The 16,202-nt window shown below is 34.8% G+C and overlaps 1 protein-coding gene across 1 annotated transcript; it reads left to right on the plus strand.

Moving 5' to 3' along the window:
• The first annotated feature begins 2,012 nt into the window (after positions 1–2,012).
• On the plus strand, positions 2,013–6,555 carry LOC106177101 (egl nine homolog 1). Its single transcript, XM_013559784.3, has 7 exons — positions 2,013–2,906; positions 3,140–3,259; positions 3,606–3,742; positions 4,286–4,362; positions 4,832–4,893; positions 5,242–5,313; positions 5,699–6,555. Exons 1-7 carry the CDS (start codon positions 2,220–2,222, stop codon positions 5,816–5,818), a joined length of 1,275 nt encoding a protein of 424 aa, XP_013415238.2. The 5' UTR covers positions 2,013–2,219; the 3' UTR covers positions 5,819–6,555.
• Positions 6,556–16,202: the final 9,647 nt, after the last annotated feature.

The raw sequence follows: 16,202 nt of genomic DNA on the forward strand, positions 1-16,202 counted from the left end.
GAAAAATCAAATCAGTAGGGCACTGATGCCCGAGTCAGTCCACAGATGTCAATAAAACGTACCAGACTGTCTTCCAAGCTACTGACAATAACTAAGGTTTGTTTATGTTCAAAAGCTTAAAGACTGCCAAGCCGGTCATTTTTAGAACTAGACCAGGTATCTGACCAGAAGGGCTGCACGTAGCCTGTTACCCAACGCTGCACTGTCTAGATTGCAATTCCACCATCACTTTATTTTATTTTATCTTATAATTACAAAAACATAATAAATACCTCTCACGGAATACTGCCTCATCTTTACAAGACATTGTTGAACATTCACAAAATATCAAGACTCAGATAAGTAATTCGCATCGCCACAGCGTCGTTACCCCCCCACATCGGTTTTTGAATGATTATTTGAAAAATTCTCACTGTGGGCCCTCAAAAGGCGTAATTTTGAGAGAAAAATGCTATACCAGTTTTAAGGTTTTAAGATTAATAATTATATTATACACATTTCGCATCTTAACCAGGACAGGAGTGTCTTTAAGATGGGGGAATGACGACGGAGGGGGTGGGGTAAGGTGCGGGAAAGTATACGTAGCGATGTGGGGGATCAACTAAGTAGGGAGAAAAGGGATACCAGGGCGCGAGAGAATTTTGTAACATTTCGGTATCTTCACTTTCCAAGGTTCGTATGGTATTCCATGACAAATAACACGGTATTACTAAATTTATTGGTATAAAAGGGAAATTAATATAAGTGTGTGTGTGTGTGTGTGTGTGTGTGTGTGTGTGTGTGTGTTTGGGTGGCCCCGGGGGTTGATTAGGAAAATACATCATTCCATTTTTTTCTGAACGGGACAGTAGGGATATACTGTGGTACGCAGTTTGAAATTATGCATTTACTAACAACAGTCGTTGTAAAGTCTTATACAGTCACGTGTATATCATTATCTCATCATTAAATATCCAAGTTTGATTTAGCTAAATACGTGTATAATAAAGCGCTATGTCTTATTTATTTAGTTGTCTTTGTATAAGATAAATGAGAGAGAGAGAGTTGACATTAAATATGGAATTTTTTTTCAAATCATTTTTTCTATGTTTTTTCCGACTTGTCCGACTTATGGATGAAAACAGGGGTTTACGTCTTGTTTTAATAGAACAACCATTAAAAGTATTATTTCAATCTCCATTTTTTTCAAATTGTCGTCTATGAAAAGTAATACGCTTCACAAAGGATGTTCAAATCGGTGTCTAGTCACAGCGATAATCTGGCCTCACCTGGCCGCTACTAGGGCTCTGAAACGGCAAGGTATTCTTTCCAACATGATTTTTTCTAAAGGGAACTGGTTGTCTCCGTTTATTTGTAGAAGAAAAGCCGTAAAAACAATGGATCCTGTTTTCTGGTGGTAAGTTCTTGATGCTTTGGGCGCCGCCTCTGTATAGGTACACCAGTCAGGGAATGCCCGCGGTACCTCTGTGCGGAGCGTTAATTCCTTGCAACGCAATTATCTGTCTGGCAAGGTATATACTTGTTTGCAAAATGTCAAAATCATGTGCGCAGCCTTTGCCGAAATATTAAAACTTTTTAACTAGGCAAAAATGTATGAAATGAAAGAAAAAACGGATTTTTTTTTTATTTTCTGACGAAATGGAAATCACTTTGCCGTTTTTGGCGTTTTGGAGGGCAAACCGTGTCCTTTGGTACGGTTTAGAAAATTCTAAATTCAAAATTCTGATTTCAAGAGGGGAATATTGGTGTGGTAGGCCTATATTTTTCAGAAACCGAAGGGGAGGATCAGCTAGGATCCCCCTGACCCCCCCCCCCAACCCCCACCCCCACGCTCCTCTAAATCCACCACTAACAGTGCGATGGTACCCATAAGTTCAGAAGCCGAAATTTGATGGTAATTCTTACACATTTCCCTTTACGCATTGGCTCAGGTAAGTTGTTTTATTCTTTGAAAATAAAAGCCTCCTTTTTAAGATTCTAACGATAGAAAAGCTCCTACTGATATGTCAGCAGATTCAGGGTCTTGGGAATACTGATGTAATAACAGGAGCCAGATCTGCTTATGAAAATATCAGAAAAAAAGCACGTGAAGATAACTTCAAGAAAGCATCTATCAATACAATTATGTGTGTGCTCCGCCGCAACAGAAACACGCACCGACAAAGCGAAACGGCGGTCAAAATCTCAGTATAGCTTTAGTTTTTCTGAATATAAACAATATGGCGGAAAAACAGAGTTACGCAGACGGTGAGTTGGTCTGTGAAGTTTGTGGCAAAAAGACTGATTTAAGGCGATGTTCTCGTTGTAAACAAGTTCTGTATTGTAGCAGAGAACATCAAGTGCAACACTGGAAATTTCACAAAAACATTTGTAGAAAGAATGATGTCAAAGAAATCCTTCACCAAAAAAGAAAAGCAGAACAGGAAGAGCTGGACGATTTTAACACACGCACCGCCATGAAAAGTGGAACCGATACAATCGGAACTTCAAAACCGAAATATGACACAAGGCCTCTGAAACTTTTATCCGTCCCTTGCCTTACGTCCAAGTCACAAGGTTTAGAATTTCTCGGCCAATTTATTACAAAAGAACTTGACGAAAAAGGCTACTGTGTAATAGATGGTTTATTGAAAGATGAACTCTGCCATCATGTACTTGAAGACATTAAAAAACTTGATTCTAAAGGAGTTATGAAGCAGGGGATGTTGGCAGGTGGCCGAACAAGTGGGAATGACGATGAGAAAGTCACAAAAGCTGACATTCGCAGTGATATCATAGGGTGGCTTCAGGGCACAGAAAAGGAAGACTTTCCTTATATTTGTTCTGCTGTATCTCAAATGGATGACTTGGTCTCCTATTTCAATAAACACTTAAAAGGAAAGCTTTTTATTGCTGGAAGGACAAAAGTAAGGCTTTTTTTGTTTGTTTCCTTTAGTCACACAACCATTATTATAACTAGTTCCTTTGCATATAAAGTTTACATGGTCTTGTTTTTGTATACTGTTAATGTACGCTGTAACAACTTTTTTCTTTTAAAGAATAAATGTTGCACAGTCAAAAATACCAGTGAATATATCTGTACATTTCCAGTGTTGAAGTGGACACACATATGAAATAATTAAATTATTTCTACATCCAGGCAATGGCTGCCTGCTACCCTGGAAATGGTGCTTACTATATGCAACATGTTGACAACCCTTGTAAAGATGGAAGATTGATAACTTGCATCTTATATCTAAATAAAGATTGGAACTCGGAGGTATATGTTTTGTATATGTACATGGTTGGATGAAACTTACAGGCTTTCACCATAAATTGCATCTGTAATAAACTGAGATGTATTCTAGTTAAATACTGGTACTTATACTACCAGTAGTTTGGAATTTTAAGAAATTACATTCTTTTTATTTTAGCATTTTTTACATTGGAGGCAGTGCACTAAAATTAAGAATGTTGAATATGGACAATTCAGAATATAGCACTGATGGCACATTGAGCAGTAGAAATAAGGTTTTTAATGACATCTGTAGTCGGGTAATGGTATTATTATTAATGATATTTTTTCTTAACTTTAATCTCTACCACAAGACCTTATTTATTTTTAGAAATATGGTGGTGTGTTACGTCTATTTCCTGAAGGCTCCGGTGATTATGTGGACGTAGCACCTCTTATGAACAGAATGCTGTTTTTTTGGTCTGATAGACGCAATCCGCATGAAGTAAGACCAGCATTTAAAAATAGGTATGACAGAGAAAATGTAAGATATTGTGACTGCAAAAATGATAAAAAGAATATTACTAGTAAAGGAATTTTGTTAGCTATGATATATGAGAAACAGCATATGTGTGTGTGTGACAGTGTGTGTGTGTGTGTGTGTGTGTGTGTGTGTGTGTGTGTGTGCCTATTGAAGATATTTTAATGCAAATTAAACCCACTTTAAATGCCAGGTTGTCTGATTTTTCCAGCTTAAGTTTGCTTTTGTGAGGTGTATTTTGTTTACAATGCAGCAGATTTTTTCATTCTCAATTTTGTTATGTTTATTTTAGTGTGGAACAAAACAATTATTAAAAAATCATTACCAGTGTTCCAACTGCCTCAAGAAGATGTTTTTACTTTTATATGATCAGTATCAACCTTTCTTTGAATTTAAAATAGCATTGAATTTGATGCCTAATTTTTACTTTTTTTTGTTGTTCTTCCTTTGGACATTAACACCAGGTGCTTTTCAATTATTTTTGAAGTGTTTTTTGGAGGTTTTAGTGACTTCTTCTGTGTGCTTTGCAGGTATGCTTTAACTGTGTGGTATTTTGACCAAGAGGAAAGACAGCAGGCTAAATCTGAATATGCACATGCACAGAAGGGTAATGGGTGTTTAGAGATGATTTACAAGCTTTATTGTAAAAAAAGAGACGAATGCACCATTGGTATCACATACACACACATGCACACACTCATTCACTCAAGCACACAGAATATGTGGTTCATCTGGTATTGAATAATTCATAACTGAGTTTTGTTATCTCCAGTAATTGATTTGCAGAATATTCTAGTACATGTATTGGCAACTTTTGATTTTTGCATAAAAGGCATAGATTAAAACAAAAACATCTGACATATATGTCATGTTCTATGAATAAAATGATCAGTTTTGATGATTTTTGGAAATAACAAGTGAAAAAATCTTTAGTTATTTTCAGCTACATTATAATTTGCGTTTGATTTGTTCATTCATTTATAGTCACTTTTTAAAATACTTTATATCCAGCCCATATCCGTATATCTATACAGTTCTTTTAACACTAAGTCTTATATTTATCCTTCTCTTGCCAGACATAAACAAGCTGAATCGACGTGTAGCACAAGTTCAGGTTTCTGTAAAGGAGGTTGAAGTGGTAAGAGTTAATAGAGTACGAGAACATTTACCCTCTACCAGGGCTGCAGATTAATGATGTGCACTTTTCTCCAACTCAAGTGAAGAAAAATGCCATAATTTAGCCAGAGACATATCTGTCAATATCTAGTGTAAAATCAATCCGCAGCCCTTGTACACGGTATAGAACATCCATGAATTGTATTTTGGTAGAATTAAAAATAGTAACAATAGATGTGTTAAGGACAGGTGATCCATTTGCTTCCCTTTCATTGAGATAGGTTTGCAGAATGTACTGATGTCATACAAAATTACATACAAAATCACTATAATTTTAAATTGTGTAATATACAGTTTCTTTCATTTGCAGTCAAATTTGGAGCAAAAGATTCACAATGAAGCTGACAATGCAGTAGCTGGACTCTCAAAGGATGAAATTGAAGTAATATTTCCCTTATCAAAATTGATAATATTAGTCCTTTCTTGTATAAATTCATGAAATTTAGAAAGATTTTTCATTGTTAATATATTTTTCTGTTAATTTTCAAATTAGCAGTTTTGTACAAAATGGTTATTATGGATATGAGTACTGAAGATAGTTCTGCTATGTTAGGTCCTGTTATTTTTACATGTAGGTCTAGATCCAGTATTGTTATGGCAACTTAGATTACCACAGCAACATTTTTATTCAAACATGTTTTATTGATATGCAAAAGTGTTGGTAATATTTTGAAATCATTGAAACACGGAGATTGTGTTTGATATGATAGTTTTTAATATTTTATTTTGTTTCATTAATATATTAATTTTTTTAAATATAATTTCAGGCACTATCAGTTCTAGTGGCTGGGCAGGCTAACCCAAGAGAGTTTTTGACCAGTCTGGGAATAGCAAGCAGCATTCAAGACTCACTTCTCCAGTTGATTCACCATCAAAAAAACACTTAAATGAGTGGTTATGTGAACATTGTGTCCACTCATTTACAAGAGCGAGCAATGTGTCATCACAAGCAAAGTGGGTTTTAGGAGTTTGAAAAAACACCTTTTAGGCCAAAAAAAGTCTAAATCGAATCAAAATTTTATGAATGTTCTGTGATATTTTTCAAGTTAGATCAGCCAAGGGGATAAAAAGGTCCACATTATCAGGGAAAAGATCCCCCTTAAAATTGCTGACCACTGGTCTGATGCTGACTGTGTGACCATTTAAGTTAAGATATCTAATGTCTAACATGCAGGTTGGACTTTGTCCTACATGTATAGTCCTTTTCCCTTCTTGCGGTAAAGTTTTATACGGCATCAGACCTCAGTTTAACTGGACCTGAGCAAAGGTCAGAATAACAAGTATAATATTACCAAGGAGTTATAACTCCTTGATATTACATACAGTTTTTGCCTGTCTGAAGCTGTGGAATGTGCCTGCATTGTATAATGTTGTGCTCTCGGATCTTCGATTTGTTTTTTATCACAGTGGTATGATGTGATGATTTGAAGTGCTGTTTGATGATACAATTGAACATTCATAGCAGCATTAAGTTATATTTTCCCGGTCTGATTACAATAAATATTTCCTTTTACACAAAGACTTGTTTGACAATTCACAACAACTTTATCTGTCATTATAGGTTGTTTGATTACACGAAGGATACAACAACTGTAGTAAAATAAAAATGAAATGTCTCACCTAGCGTAAAGAGTCACGTACAGTATCGTATTTGAGATCAATTATACCACTTAGAGCACCACGTTTACTCGAGACGTGACTAACGAACCCGTTACGTTTCTATTCAATAAGTGTGACAGTACCTTCAGATGTCTTTGTCTTAATATTACTTCGTCGTGGATTCTGTTACAGATATCTTTTCCACTGTTTTTCATGTAGTGCAGGGGAAACGAAAACGTTTACTTGTGACATCACAACGTAATGCCGTCGTGCTGTCACAACGTTAGTTACTTTGTAAATAGTAACACACTCTGTATATTGTCATTTGTTTTGAGAAAACCGAGGAAGGAAAAAGAAATGCGGAGCTTGGCACAGCGGATCTTTTGCCAACTTTGGATTGAGGTGAGGGGAAATATTATTTGCCAACTTTGGATTGAGGTGAGGGGAAATATTATTTGGATCTGCAAAGGGCAGTTACAAAAGGAAGTATAGTTTTATGAACACTGAAAGTCGACACTATGAAGTTTATTATGTACAGACACAGATGTGTCTGTACATATAGCCATCACCTGCGTCTGTCGTCGTCGCCGTGCACTTTGACCACCGATAACATGATAAGTGAAAACCGTTTTACCTTTTGGCTTGAAACTTACAGAACTGATGAGCTTTCATAATATGCAGGTCAAGTTCGAAAATCAGCATGATATGGCCATCTATATGGAAGTTATGCTGTTTTTTCACTTTTTTCAGCATATATGCAGCACCGATAACACGATAAGTGGAAAACCATTTTACCTTTTGGCTTGAAACTTACAGAACTGATGAATATTCATAATACGCAGGTCAAGTTCGAAAATTGGCTTGATTGGACTATTTTTACAAATTTAAAGTTATGCTGTTTTTTTTTCCATTATTCAGCATATATGCAACACTGATAAAACAAAATAAGAAAAACAGATTGGCCAATTGTCATTATACTCACAGGAGTTGTCAATCCTGCTAAAATGCAGGTTGAGTTCGAAAATCAGCATAATTGGGCCATTATTTTAGAAGTTATACTGTTTTTTTCACATTTCCTCAGATTCAATTCTTAGGCATGTTAACAGTCTCATTATTGAACTAATAAGATACGTAAAAGTGTTTGTTTGATATTTCCTGCATCTTTACAACATTGTTAGTTGATTTTGTAAAAATGATGGTAAACTTGTTATTATGTATTGTGTAATAAAGTGTCAAAAATGGAAATAAACTCATATCATTGCAGTTTGTCAGATTCAATCATCCACTATGTTCAGACTCTCAGAATGGAGGAAATTGGACATTTAACACTGTTCTATTGATACTTTCCCCATCTCATCAATTTTCTCAGTTGGTCATATAAAAAATGGCAGTAAAATGTTTATTTTGTTTTATGTTAAAAAGGTGTTAAAAATGGAAATAAACCCATTTCAGAACAGTGCTGTCATGTTTACAATTTGGCATTTTCAAGATGTGACTTTGAAGTTCCATGGGCCTGAAGACCTTTGCTAGTCACATTTTCTGAATATCCGTGATACTAATATTTTATAATTAAAAATTGATGGTCATTATGCTGTTAAACATTATGTAATGTTGCATCAAAATTTGAAGAAACCCCTATTTTGGGCACTGCTCCCATGATGACCATTTAAGGAAAATCATGTCACTTACTGTTTTCAAACTTACAGGAAAGAAACATGGGACTAAAATACAGCTTCTGTAGGCAATGCAGTGTGTTTGGTAAATTTTTCTGGCAATTTAACAGTTTTTTGTGAAAATTTAATTTTTCACTTATTGACATTTTCAAGGTGCGACTTAGAACCTCCACGGGCTTGAAGACCCTTGCTAGTCATATTTTCTGAAAATCCATGACACGTATATTTTATCATTAAAAATTGATGGTCATTATGCAGTTAAGCATTATGTAATGTTGCATCAAAATAGAAGAAAACACAATTTTTTGTGCTGCTGCCATGATGACCATTATGGGAAAACCATGTTACTTAAGATTTTCAAACTTTCAAAAAAGAAACACAGGACTAAAATGCAGCCCGAGTTGGAAAAGCAGTCTAATTGGCTTCTTTTTCTGGAAGTTAGTGAAATATTCATTATCTTTTTGGCATATTCATTGTGGGACTCTGAGCTCCCATGGACATGAAGCCTAACGGTAATCAAATTTTCTACATGTCCATGCTATTTATAGTCAATTATCAAAAATTGGTGATATTTATTCTATAATTTATTATGTAATGTTACATCAAAATTGACAATAATCTTTTTGCACTGCTACTGCAAACATTATGAAAAGAAAACTGTGTTACTTATTATTATATTTAACTTATAAGTATGATTTTTAGGATTGGCATGCAGTTCAAATTAGAAAGCCAGGTCAATTGGGTTATCATTTATTATTGAATTTTATGCAATTTTGTGTGAAATTTTCATTTTTCTCATTCTGGCACTTTCTAAGTATAAACTTGAACTCTGATGGGCCTGAAGCATGATGCTTTTACTTTCGTCGGTGTTACCTGTTGTGCAAAAAATTAAAATTTGATGTTGACTGTGCAGTTAAACGTAATGTATTATTGCATCAGAATTGGTAGTTTCCTATTTTGTGCATTATTGTTTTGTGCTTTTCTTAAGTTGTGACTTATAGGCCTGAAAGACCTTTGAGAGGGTTAGTCTGTAAATTTCCTATGGGTATCACTTAGCTAATTTCAGTGTTATAAAGTAATTTGTCTAATTTATAGGCCATTAAATGAGATTACATAAAGCACACTTGTTGATATTTCCCTGTAAACTCCCAAAGGTAAAGCTCTCTGCTAGATTAATAATAAGGAAGCAGTGATAATTATGCAGGCAGTTTTTGTTTAATATTGCAAATAAGTTTTTAATATATATATATATATATATATATATATATATATATATATATATATATATATATTAAAAACTTATTATCAAACTCAAAGATTAAAAGTTTGAATAGCAGCTTCATTGGAATTATATTTACCTCTGCCAAGGAGGTTATATTTTCACCCCTGTTTGTCTGTCATCAACATAACTCAAAAAGTTATGGACCGATTTTGTTGAAATTTTCAGGAACTGTCAGAAGTGGGCCAAAGAGGACAATCATTAATAATAATCAACAATTGCTGCCTTGGCAGAGGTCTGCACTCTCAGAGCGCTTTTCTAGTTTTGTTATGTTTTCCTTTATAATTTTTTCTCAAACACTTGCATTTGTGACTTTTAACTCTCATCGGCCTGAGGCTCTGACATTTCTGTATTTCCACATAAGCAGTTGTATTGTTTTTTATGTCTTTAAACATAAATGTTACTTATGTAATATTATTTTATGCACTGTCATCATTTTTTTCAAATATTGAGACTTTCATCATGTGAATTTGAACTCTCATGGTCCTGAAACTGTAATCTTATTGAAGGGGTGGATTGAGACCATCTTCTGGGTCTTCCGGAAGACAGTCAGGTTATTAAGTTTATATTGACTGGTATCTATTTTTTTTCTGTTGGAAGACCATCAAAATGGAGGATGGATCAAAATAGATACTTTGGAATACTGTCAGAAAATATCTCTGGGTCCGTTCCTGTTATTGACCATGTTACCTGTTGTGCATGATTAAAATTCAGTGTTGACTGACAGTGCTATTATCAGCATTATTTATCATTGCATCAAAATTGACAAAATGACCTTTTTTGCATCTTTATTTTCTGTTTTTTTTTCAAATATTGAGACTTTCATCATGTGACTTTGGTCTCTCATGGTCCTGAAACTGTAATCTTATTGAAGGGGTGGATTGAGACCATCTTCTGGGTCTTCCGGAAGACAGTCAGGTTATTAAGTTTATATTGACTGGTATCTATTTTTTTTCTGTTGGAAGACCATCAAAATGGAGGATGGATCAAAATAGATACTTTGGAATACTGTCAGAAAATATCTCTGGGTCCGTTCCTGTTATTGACCATGTTACCTGTTGTGCATGATTAAAATTCAGTGTTGACTGACAGTGCTATTATCAGCATTATTTATCATTGCATCAAAATTGACAAAATGACCTTTTTTGCATCTTTATTTTCTGTTTTTTTTCAAATATTGAGACTTTCATCATGTGACTTTGGTCTCTCATGGTCCTGAAACTGTTATCTTATTGAAGGGGTGGATTGAGACCATCTTCTGGGTCTTCCGGAAGACAGACAGGTTATTAAGTTTATATTGACTGGTATCTATTTTTTTTTCTGTTGGAAGACCATCAAAATGGAGGATGGATCAACATAGATACTTTGGAATACTGTCAGAAAATATCTCTGGATCTGCTCCTGTTATTGACCATGTTACCTGTTGTGCATGATTAAAAATTACTGTTGACTGACTATGCTATTATAAGCATTATTTATTATTGCATCAAAATTGACAAATTGACCTTTTTTTCCTGTTTTTTGTCTGTACATTGGACTAAAATGCAGAATGAGTTGGAAAAGCAGTCTAATTGGCTTCTTTTTCTGGAAGTTATACATTTGAGTGAAATATTCATTATCTTTTTGGCATATTCACTGTGGGACTCGGAGCTCCCATGGACATGAAGCCGAATGGTAATCAAATTTTCTACATGTCCATGCTATGTATTGTCAATAATCAAAAATTGGTGATAATTATTCTATAATTTATTATGTAATGTTACATCAAAATTGACAACAATATTTTTGCATTGCTACTGCAAACATTATGATAAGAAAACTGTGTTACTTATTATTATTTTTAACTTACAAGTATGATTTTTAGGATTGGCATGCAGTTCAAATTAGAAAGCCAGGTCAATTGGGTTATCATTTATTATTGAATTTATGCAATTTTGTGTGAAATTTTCATTTTTCTCATTCTGGCACTTTCTAAGTATAAACTTGAGCTCTGATAGGCCTGAAGCCTTATGCTTTTACTTTCGTCGTTGTTACCTGTTGTGCATAATTAAAATTTGATGTTGACTGTGCAGTAAAACATAATGTATTATTGCATCAGAATTGGTAGTCTCCTATTTTGTGCATTATTGTTTTGTGCTTTTCTTAAGATGTGACTTATGGGCCTGAAAGACCTTTGAGAGGGTCAGTCTGTTAATATTCCTTGGGTATCACTTAGCTAATTTCTGAGTTATAAAGTCATTTGCCTAATTGATAGGCCATTAAAGGAGATAACATAAAGCACACTTGTTGATATTTCCTTGTAAACTCCCAAAAGTTAAGCTCTCTGCTAGATTAATAATAAGGAAGCAGTGATAATTATGCAGGTTATTATATATATATATATAATCAAAGATTAAAAGTGAATAGCAGCTTCATTGAAATTATATTTACCTCAGGCTCTGCCTGGGAGGTTATATTTTCACCCCTGTTTGTCTGTCATCAACATAACTCAAGAAGTTATGGACCGATTTTGCTGAAATTTTCAGGAACTATCACAATTGGGCCAAAGTGGACAATGATTAGTTTTTAGTGGTGGTCTGGCTCAATAATCAATCAATAATCAATAATAATCAACAATTGCTGCCTTGGCAGAGGTCTGCACTCTCGGTGGTTTTCTAGTTTTGTAATGTTTTCCTTTACAATTTTTTCTCAAACACTTGCATTTGTGACTTTTAACTCTCATCCGCTCGAGGCTCTGCACATTTTCTGTATTTCCACATAAGTAATTGTATTGTTTTTTATGTCTTTAAACATTATATAATATTATTTTTATGCACTGTCATCATTTTTCAAATATTGAGACTTTCATCATGTGACTTTGGTCTCTCATGGTCCTGAAACTGTAATCTTATTGAAGGGGTGGATTGAGACCATCTTCTGGGTCTTCTGGAAGACAGGTTATTAAGTTTATATTGACTGGTTTTTTTCTGTTGGAAGACCATCAAAAGTGGAGGATGGATCAATAAAGATACTTTGGAATACTGTCAGAAAATATCTCTGGATCTGCTCCTGTTATTGACCATGTTACCTGTTGTGCATGATTAAAAATCAGTGTTAACTGACTGTGTTATTATAAGCATTATTTATTATTGCATCAAAATTGACAAATGACCTATTTTGCATCTTTATTTTCTGTTTTTTGTCTGTACATTTGAAAGCTTTGCTGCCTTGTTAATTCAGTTCTGGTGAAGTTATGCCTTTTTATGTACAGACACAGATGTGTCTGTACATATAGCCGTCACCTGCGTCTGTCGTCGCCGTTGCCGTTGCTGTTGGCGTGCACTTTTACCGTAAACATGATAAGTGGAAAACGGTTTTACGTTTTGACTTGAACTTATAGAACTGATGAATATTCATAATATTCAGGTCAAGTTCAAAAATCAGCATGATCGGGCCATCTTTAGGGAAGTTATGCTGGTTTTTCACTTTTTATGTACAGACACAGATGTGTCTGTACATATAGCCATCATCTGTGTCTGTCGTCGTCACCGTCGTCGCCATCGTGCACTTTCACCGATAACACAATAAGTGAAGAACCGTTTTATCTTTTGGCTTGAAACCTGCAGAACTGATGAATATTCATGATATGCAGGTCAAGTTCGAAAATCAGCATGAATGGGTGACTTATAGGGAAGTTATGCTGTTTTTTCACTATTTTCAGCATATATGCAGCACCGATAACACGATAAGTGGAAAACCATTTTACTTTTTGGCTTGAAACTTACAAAACTGATGAATATTCATAATTCGCAGGTCAAGTTCGAAATTCAGCATGATCGGGCAATTTTTAGGGGAGTTATGCTGTTTTTTCACTTTTTTGAACATATATGCAACACCGTAAACACGATAAGTGGAAAACCGTTTTACCTTTTGGTTTGAAACTTACAGAACTGATGAATATTTATAATACGCAGGTCAAGTTTGAAAATCAGCATGATTGGGTCATTTTTAGGGAAGTTATGCTTTTTTTATGTACAGACACAGATGTGTCTGTACATATAGCCGTCACCTGCGTCTGTCGTCGCCGTTGCCGTTGCCGTTGGCGTGCACTTTTACCGTAAACACGATAAGTGGAAAACGGTTTTACGTTTTGACTTGAAACTTACAAAACTGATGAATATTCATAATATTCAGGTCAAGTTCGAAAATCAGCATGATCGGGCCATTTTTAGGGAAGTTATGCTGTTTTTTCACTTTTTTCAGCATATATGCAACACCGTAAACACGATAAGTGGAAAACCGTTTTACCTTTTGGTTTGAAACTTACAGAACTGATGAATTTGTATAATACGCAGGTCAAGTTCGAAAATCAGCATGATCGGGTCATTTTTAGGGAAGTTTTGCTTTTTTTTCACTTTTTTCAGCATATATGCAACACCGTAAACACGATAAGTGGAAAACCGTTTTACCTTTTGGTTTGAAACTTACAGATCTGATGAATTTTTATAATACGCAGGTCAATTCCGAAAATCAGCATGATTGGGTTATTTTTAGGGAAGTTATGCTTTTTTTTTCACATTTTCTCTGATTCAATTCTTAGGCATGTTAATAGTCTCATTATTGAACTAATAAGATATGTAAAAGTGTTTTTTTGACATTTCCTGCATCTTTACAACATTGTTAGTTGATTATGTAAAAATGATGGTAAACTTGTTATCGTGTATTGTGTAATGAAGTGTCAAAAATGGAAATAAACACATATCATTGCAGTTTGTCAGATTCAATCATCCACTATGTTCAGAATCTCAGAATGGAGGAAATTGGACATTTAATACTGTTCTATTGATATTTTTTCCATCTCATCAATTTTCTTAGTTGGTCATATAAAAATGGCAGTAAACTGTTAATTTTGTTTTATGTTAAAAAAGTGTTAAAAATGGAAATAAACCCATTTCAGAAAAGTGCTGTCTTGTTTACAATTTGGCATTTTCAAGATGTGACTTTGAAGTTCCATGGGCCTGAAGACCTTTGCTAGTCACATTTTCTGAATATCCATGATACTAATATTTTATAATTAAAAATTGATGGTCATTATGCTGTTAAACATTATGTAATATTGCATCAAAATTTGAAGAAACCCCAATTTGGGCACTGCTCCCATGATGACCATTTAAGGAAAATCATGTCACTTACTGTTCTCAAACTTACAGGAAAGAAACATGGGACTAAAATACAGCTTCAGTAGGCAATGCAGTCTGTTTGGTAATTTTTTCTGGCAGTTAAACAGTTTTTTGTGAAAATTTAATTTTTCACATATTGGCATTTTCAAGATGTGACTTTGAAGTTCCATGGGCCTGAAGACCTTTGCTAGTCACATTTTCTGAATGTCCATGTTACTAATATTCTATTATTAAAAATTGATGGTCATTATGCTGTTAAACATTATGTAATGTTACATTAAAATTTGAAGAAACCCCTATTTTGGGCACTGCTCCCATGATGAGCACTTAAGGAAAATCATGTCACTTACTGTTCTCAAACTTACAGGAAAGAAACATGGTACTAAAATACAGCTTCAGTAGGAAATGTAGTCCGTTTGGTAAATTTTTCTGGCAGTTAAACAGTTTTTTTGTGAAAATTTCATTTTTCACATATTGGCATTTTCAAGGTGTGACTTAGAACCTCCACGGGCTTGAAGACCCATGCTAGTCACATTTTCTGAAAATCCATGATACGTATATATTATTATTAAAATTTGATGGTCATTATGCTGTTAAGCATTATGTAATGTTGCATCAAAACAGAAGAAAACACAATTTTTGGTGCTGCTGCCATGATGACCATTATGGGAAAACCATGTTACTTATGACTGTCAAACTTTCAAAAAAGAAACACAGGACTAAAATGCAGCCTGAGTTGGAAAAGCAGTCTAATTGGCTTCTTTTTCTGGAAGTTATACATTTTAGTGAAAAATTCATTATTATCATGTTGGCATATTCATTGTGGGACTCGGAGCTCCCATGGACATGAAGCCGAATAGTAATCAAATTTTCTAAATGCCCATGCTATTTATAGTAAATAATCAAAAATTGGTGATAATTATTATATAATTTATTATGTAATGTTACATCAAAATTGACAAAAATCTTTTTGCACTGCTACTGCAAACATTATGAAAAGAAAACTGTGTTACTTATTATTATTTTTAACTTACAAGTATGATTTTTAGGATTGGCATGCAGTTCAAATTAGAAAGCCAGCTCAATTAGAGCGCTGAAGTTAGTGTCTAGTTTCTAGTTTCCAGTGTCGTTTTTCAAAAACGATTCTGGCAACCAGAAACTAGTGTCGTTTTTCAAAAACGATTCTGGCAACCAGAAACTAGTGTCGTTTTTCAAAAACGATTCTGGCAACCAGAAACCAGTGTCGTTTTTCAAAAAACGATTCTGGCATCCAGAAACTAGTGTCGTTTTTCAAAAACGATTCTGGGAAGCCAGAATCGTTTTTGCGAAGAGAAACAGGGGTGGGCAGAAGGAGAGGCAACAAGCGGTGTGCGTGTACCGCGACCAGGTAACCCTCACCGCGAAAGCCGGGCAGGGTTTTACGGTCTCTCGTCGACGTGCACTGAGACCGAGACTGTCGCTGATTATTGCCTACGGGGTACGGGCAACTCTCATCGCAGAAGCTTGACAGCATGTTTACAGTGTTACGGTCTTTCCTCGCCGCGCTGGGATGCCGAGTTGA

Source organism: Lingula anatina, chromosome 2 (assembly GCF_051362555.1).
Source record: "Lingula anatina isolate TDL-2025a chromosome 2, LinAna3.0, whole genome shotgun sequence".
In the NCBI taxonomy this organism is placed as follows: Eukaryota; Metazoa; Brachiopoda; class Lingulata; order Lingulida; family Lingulidae; genus Lingula; species Lingula anatina.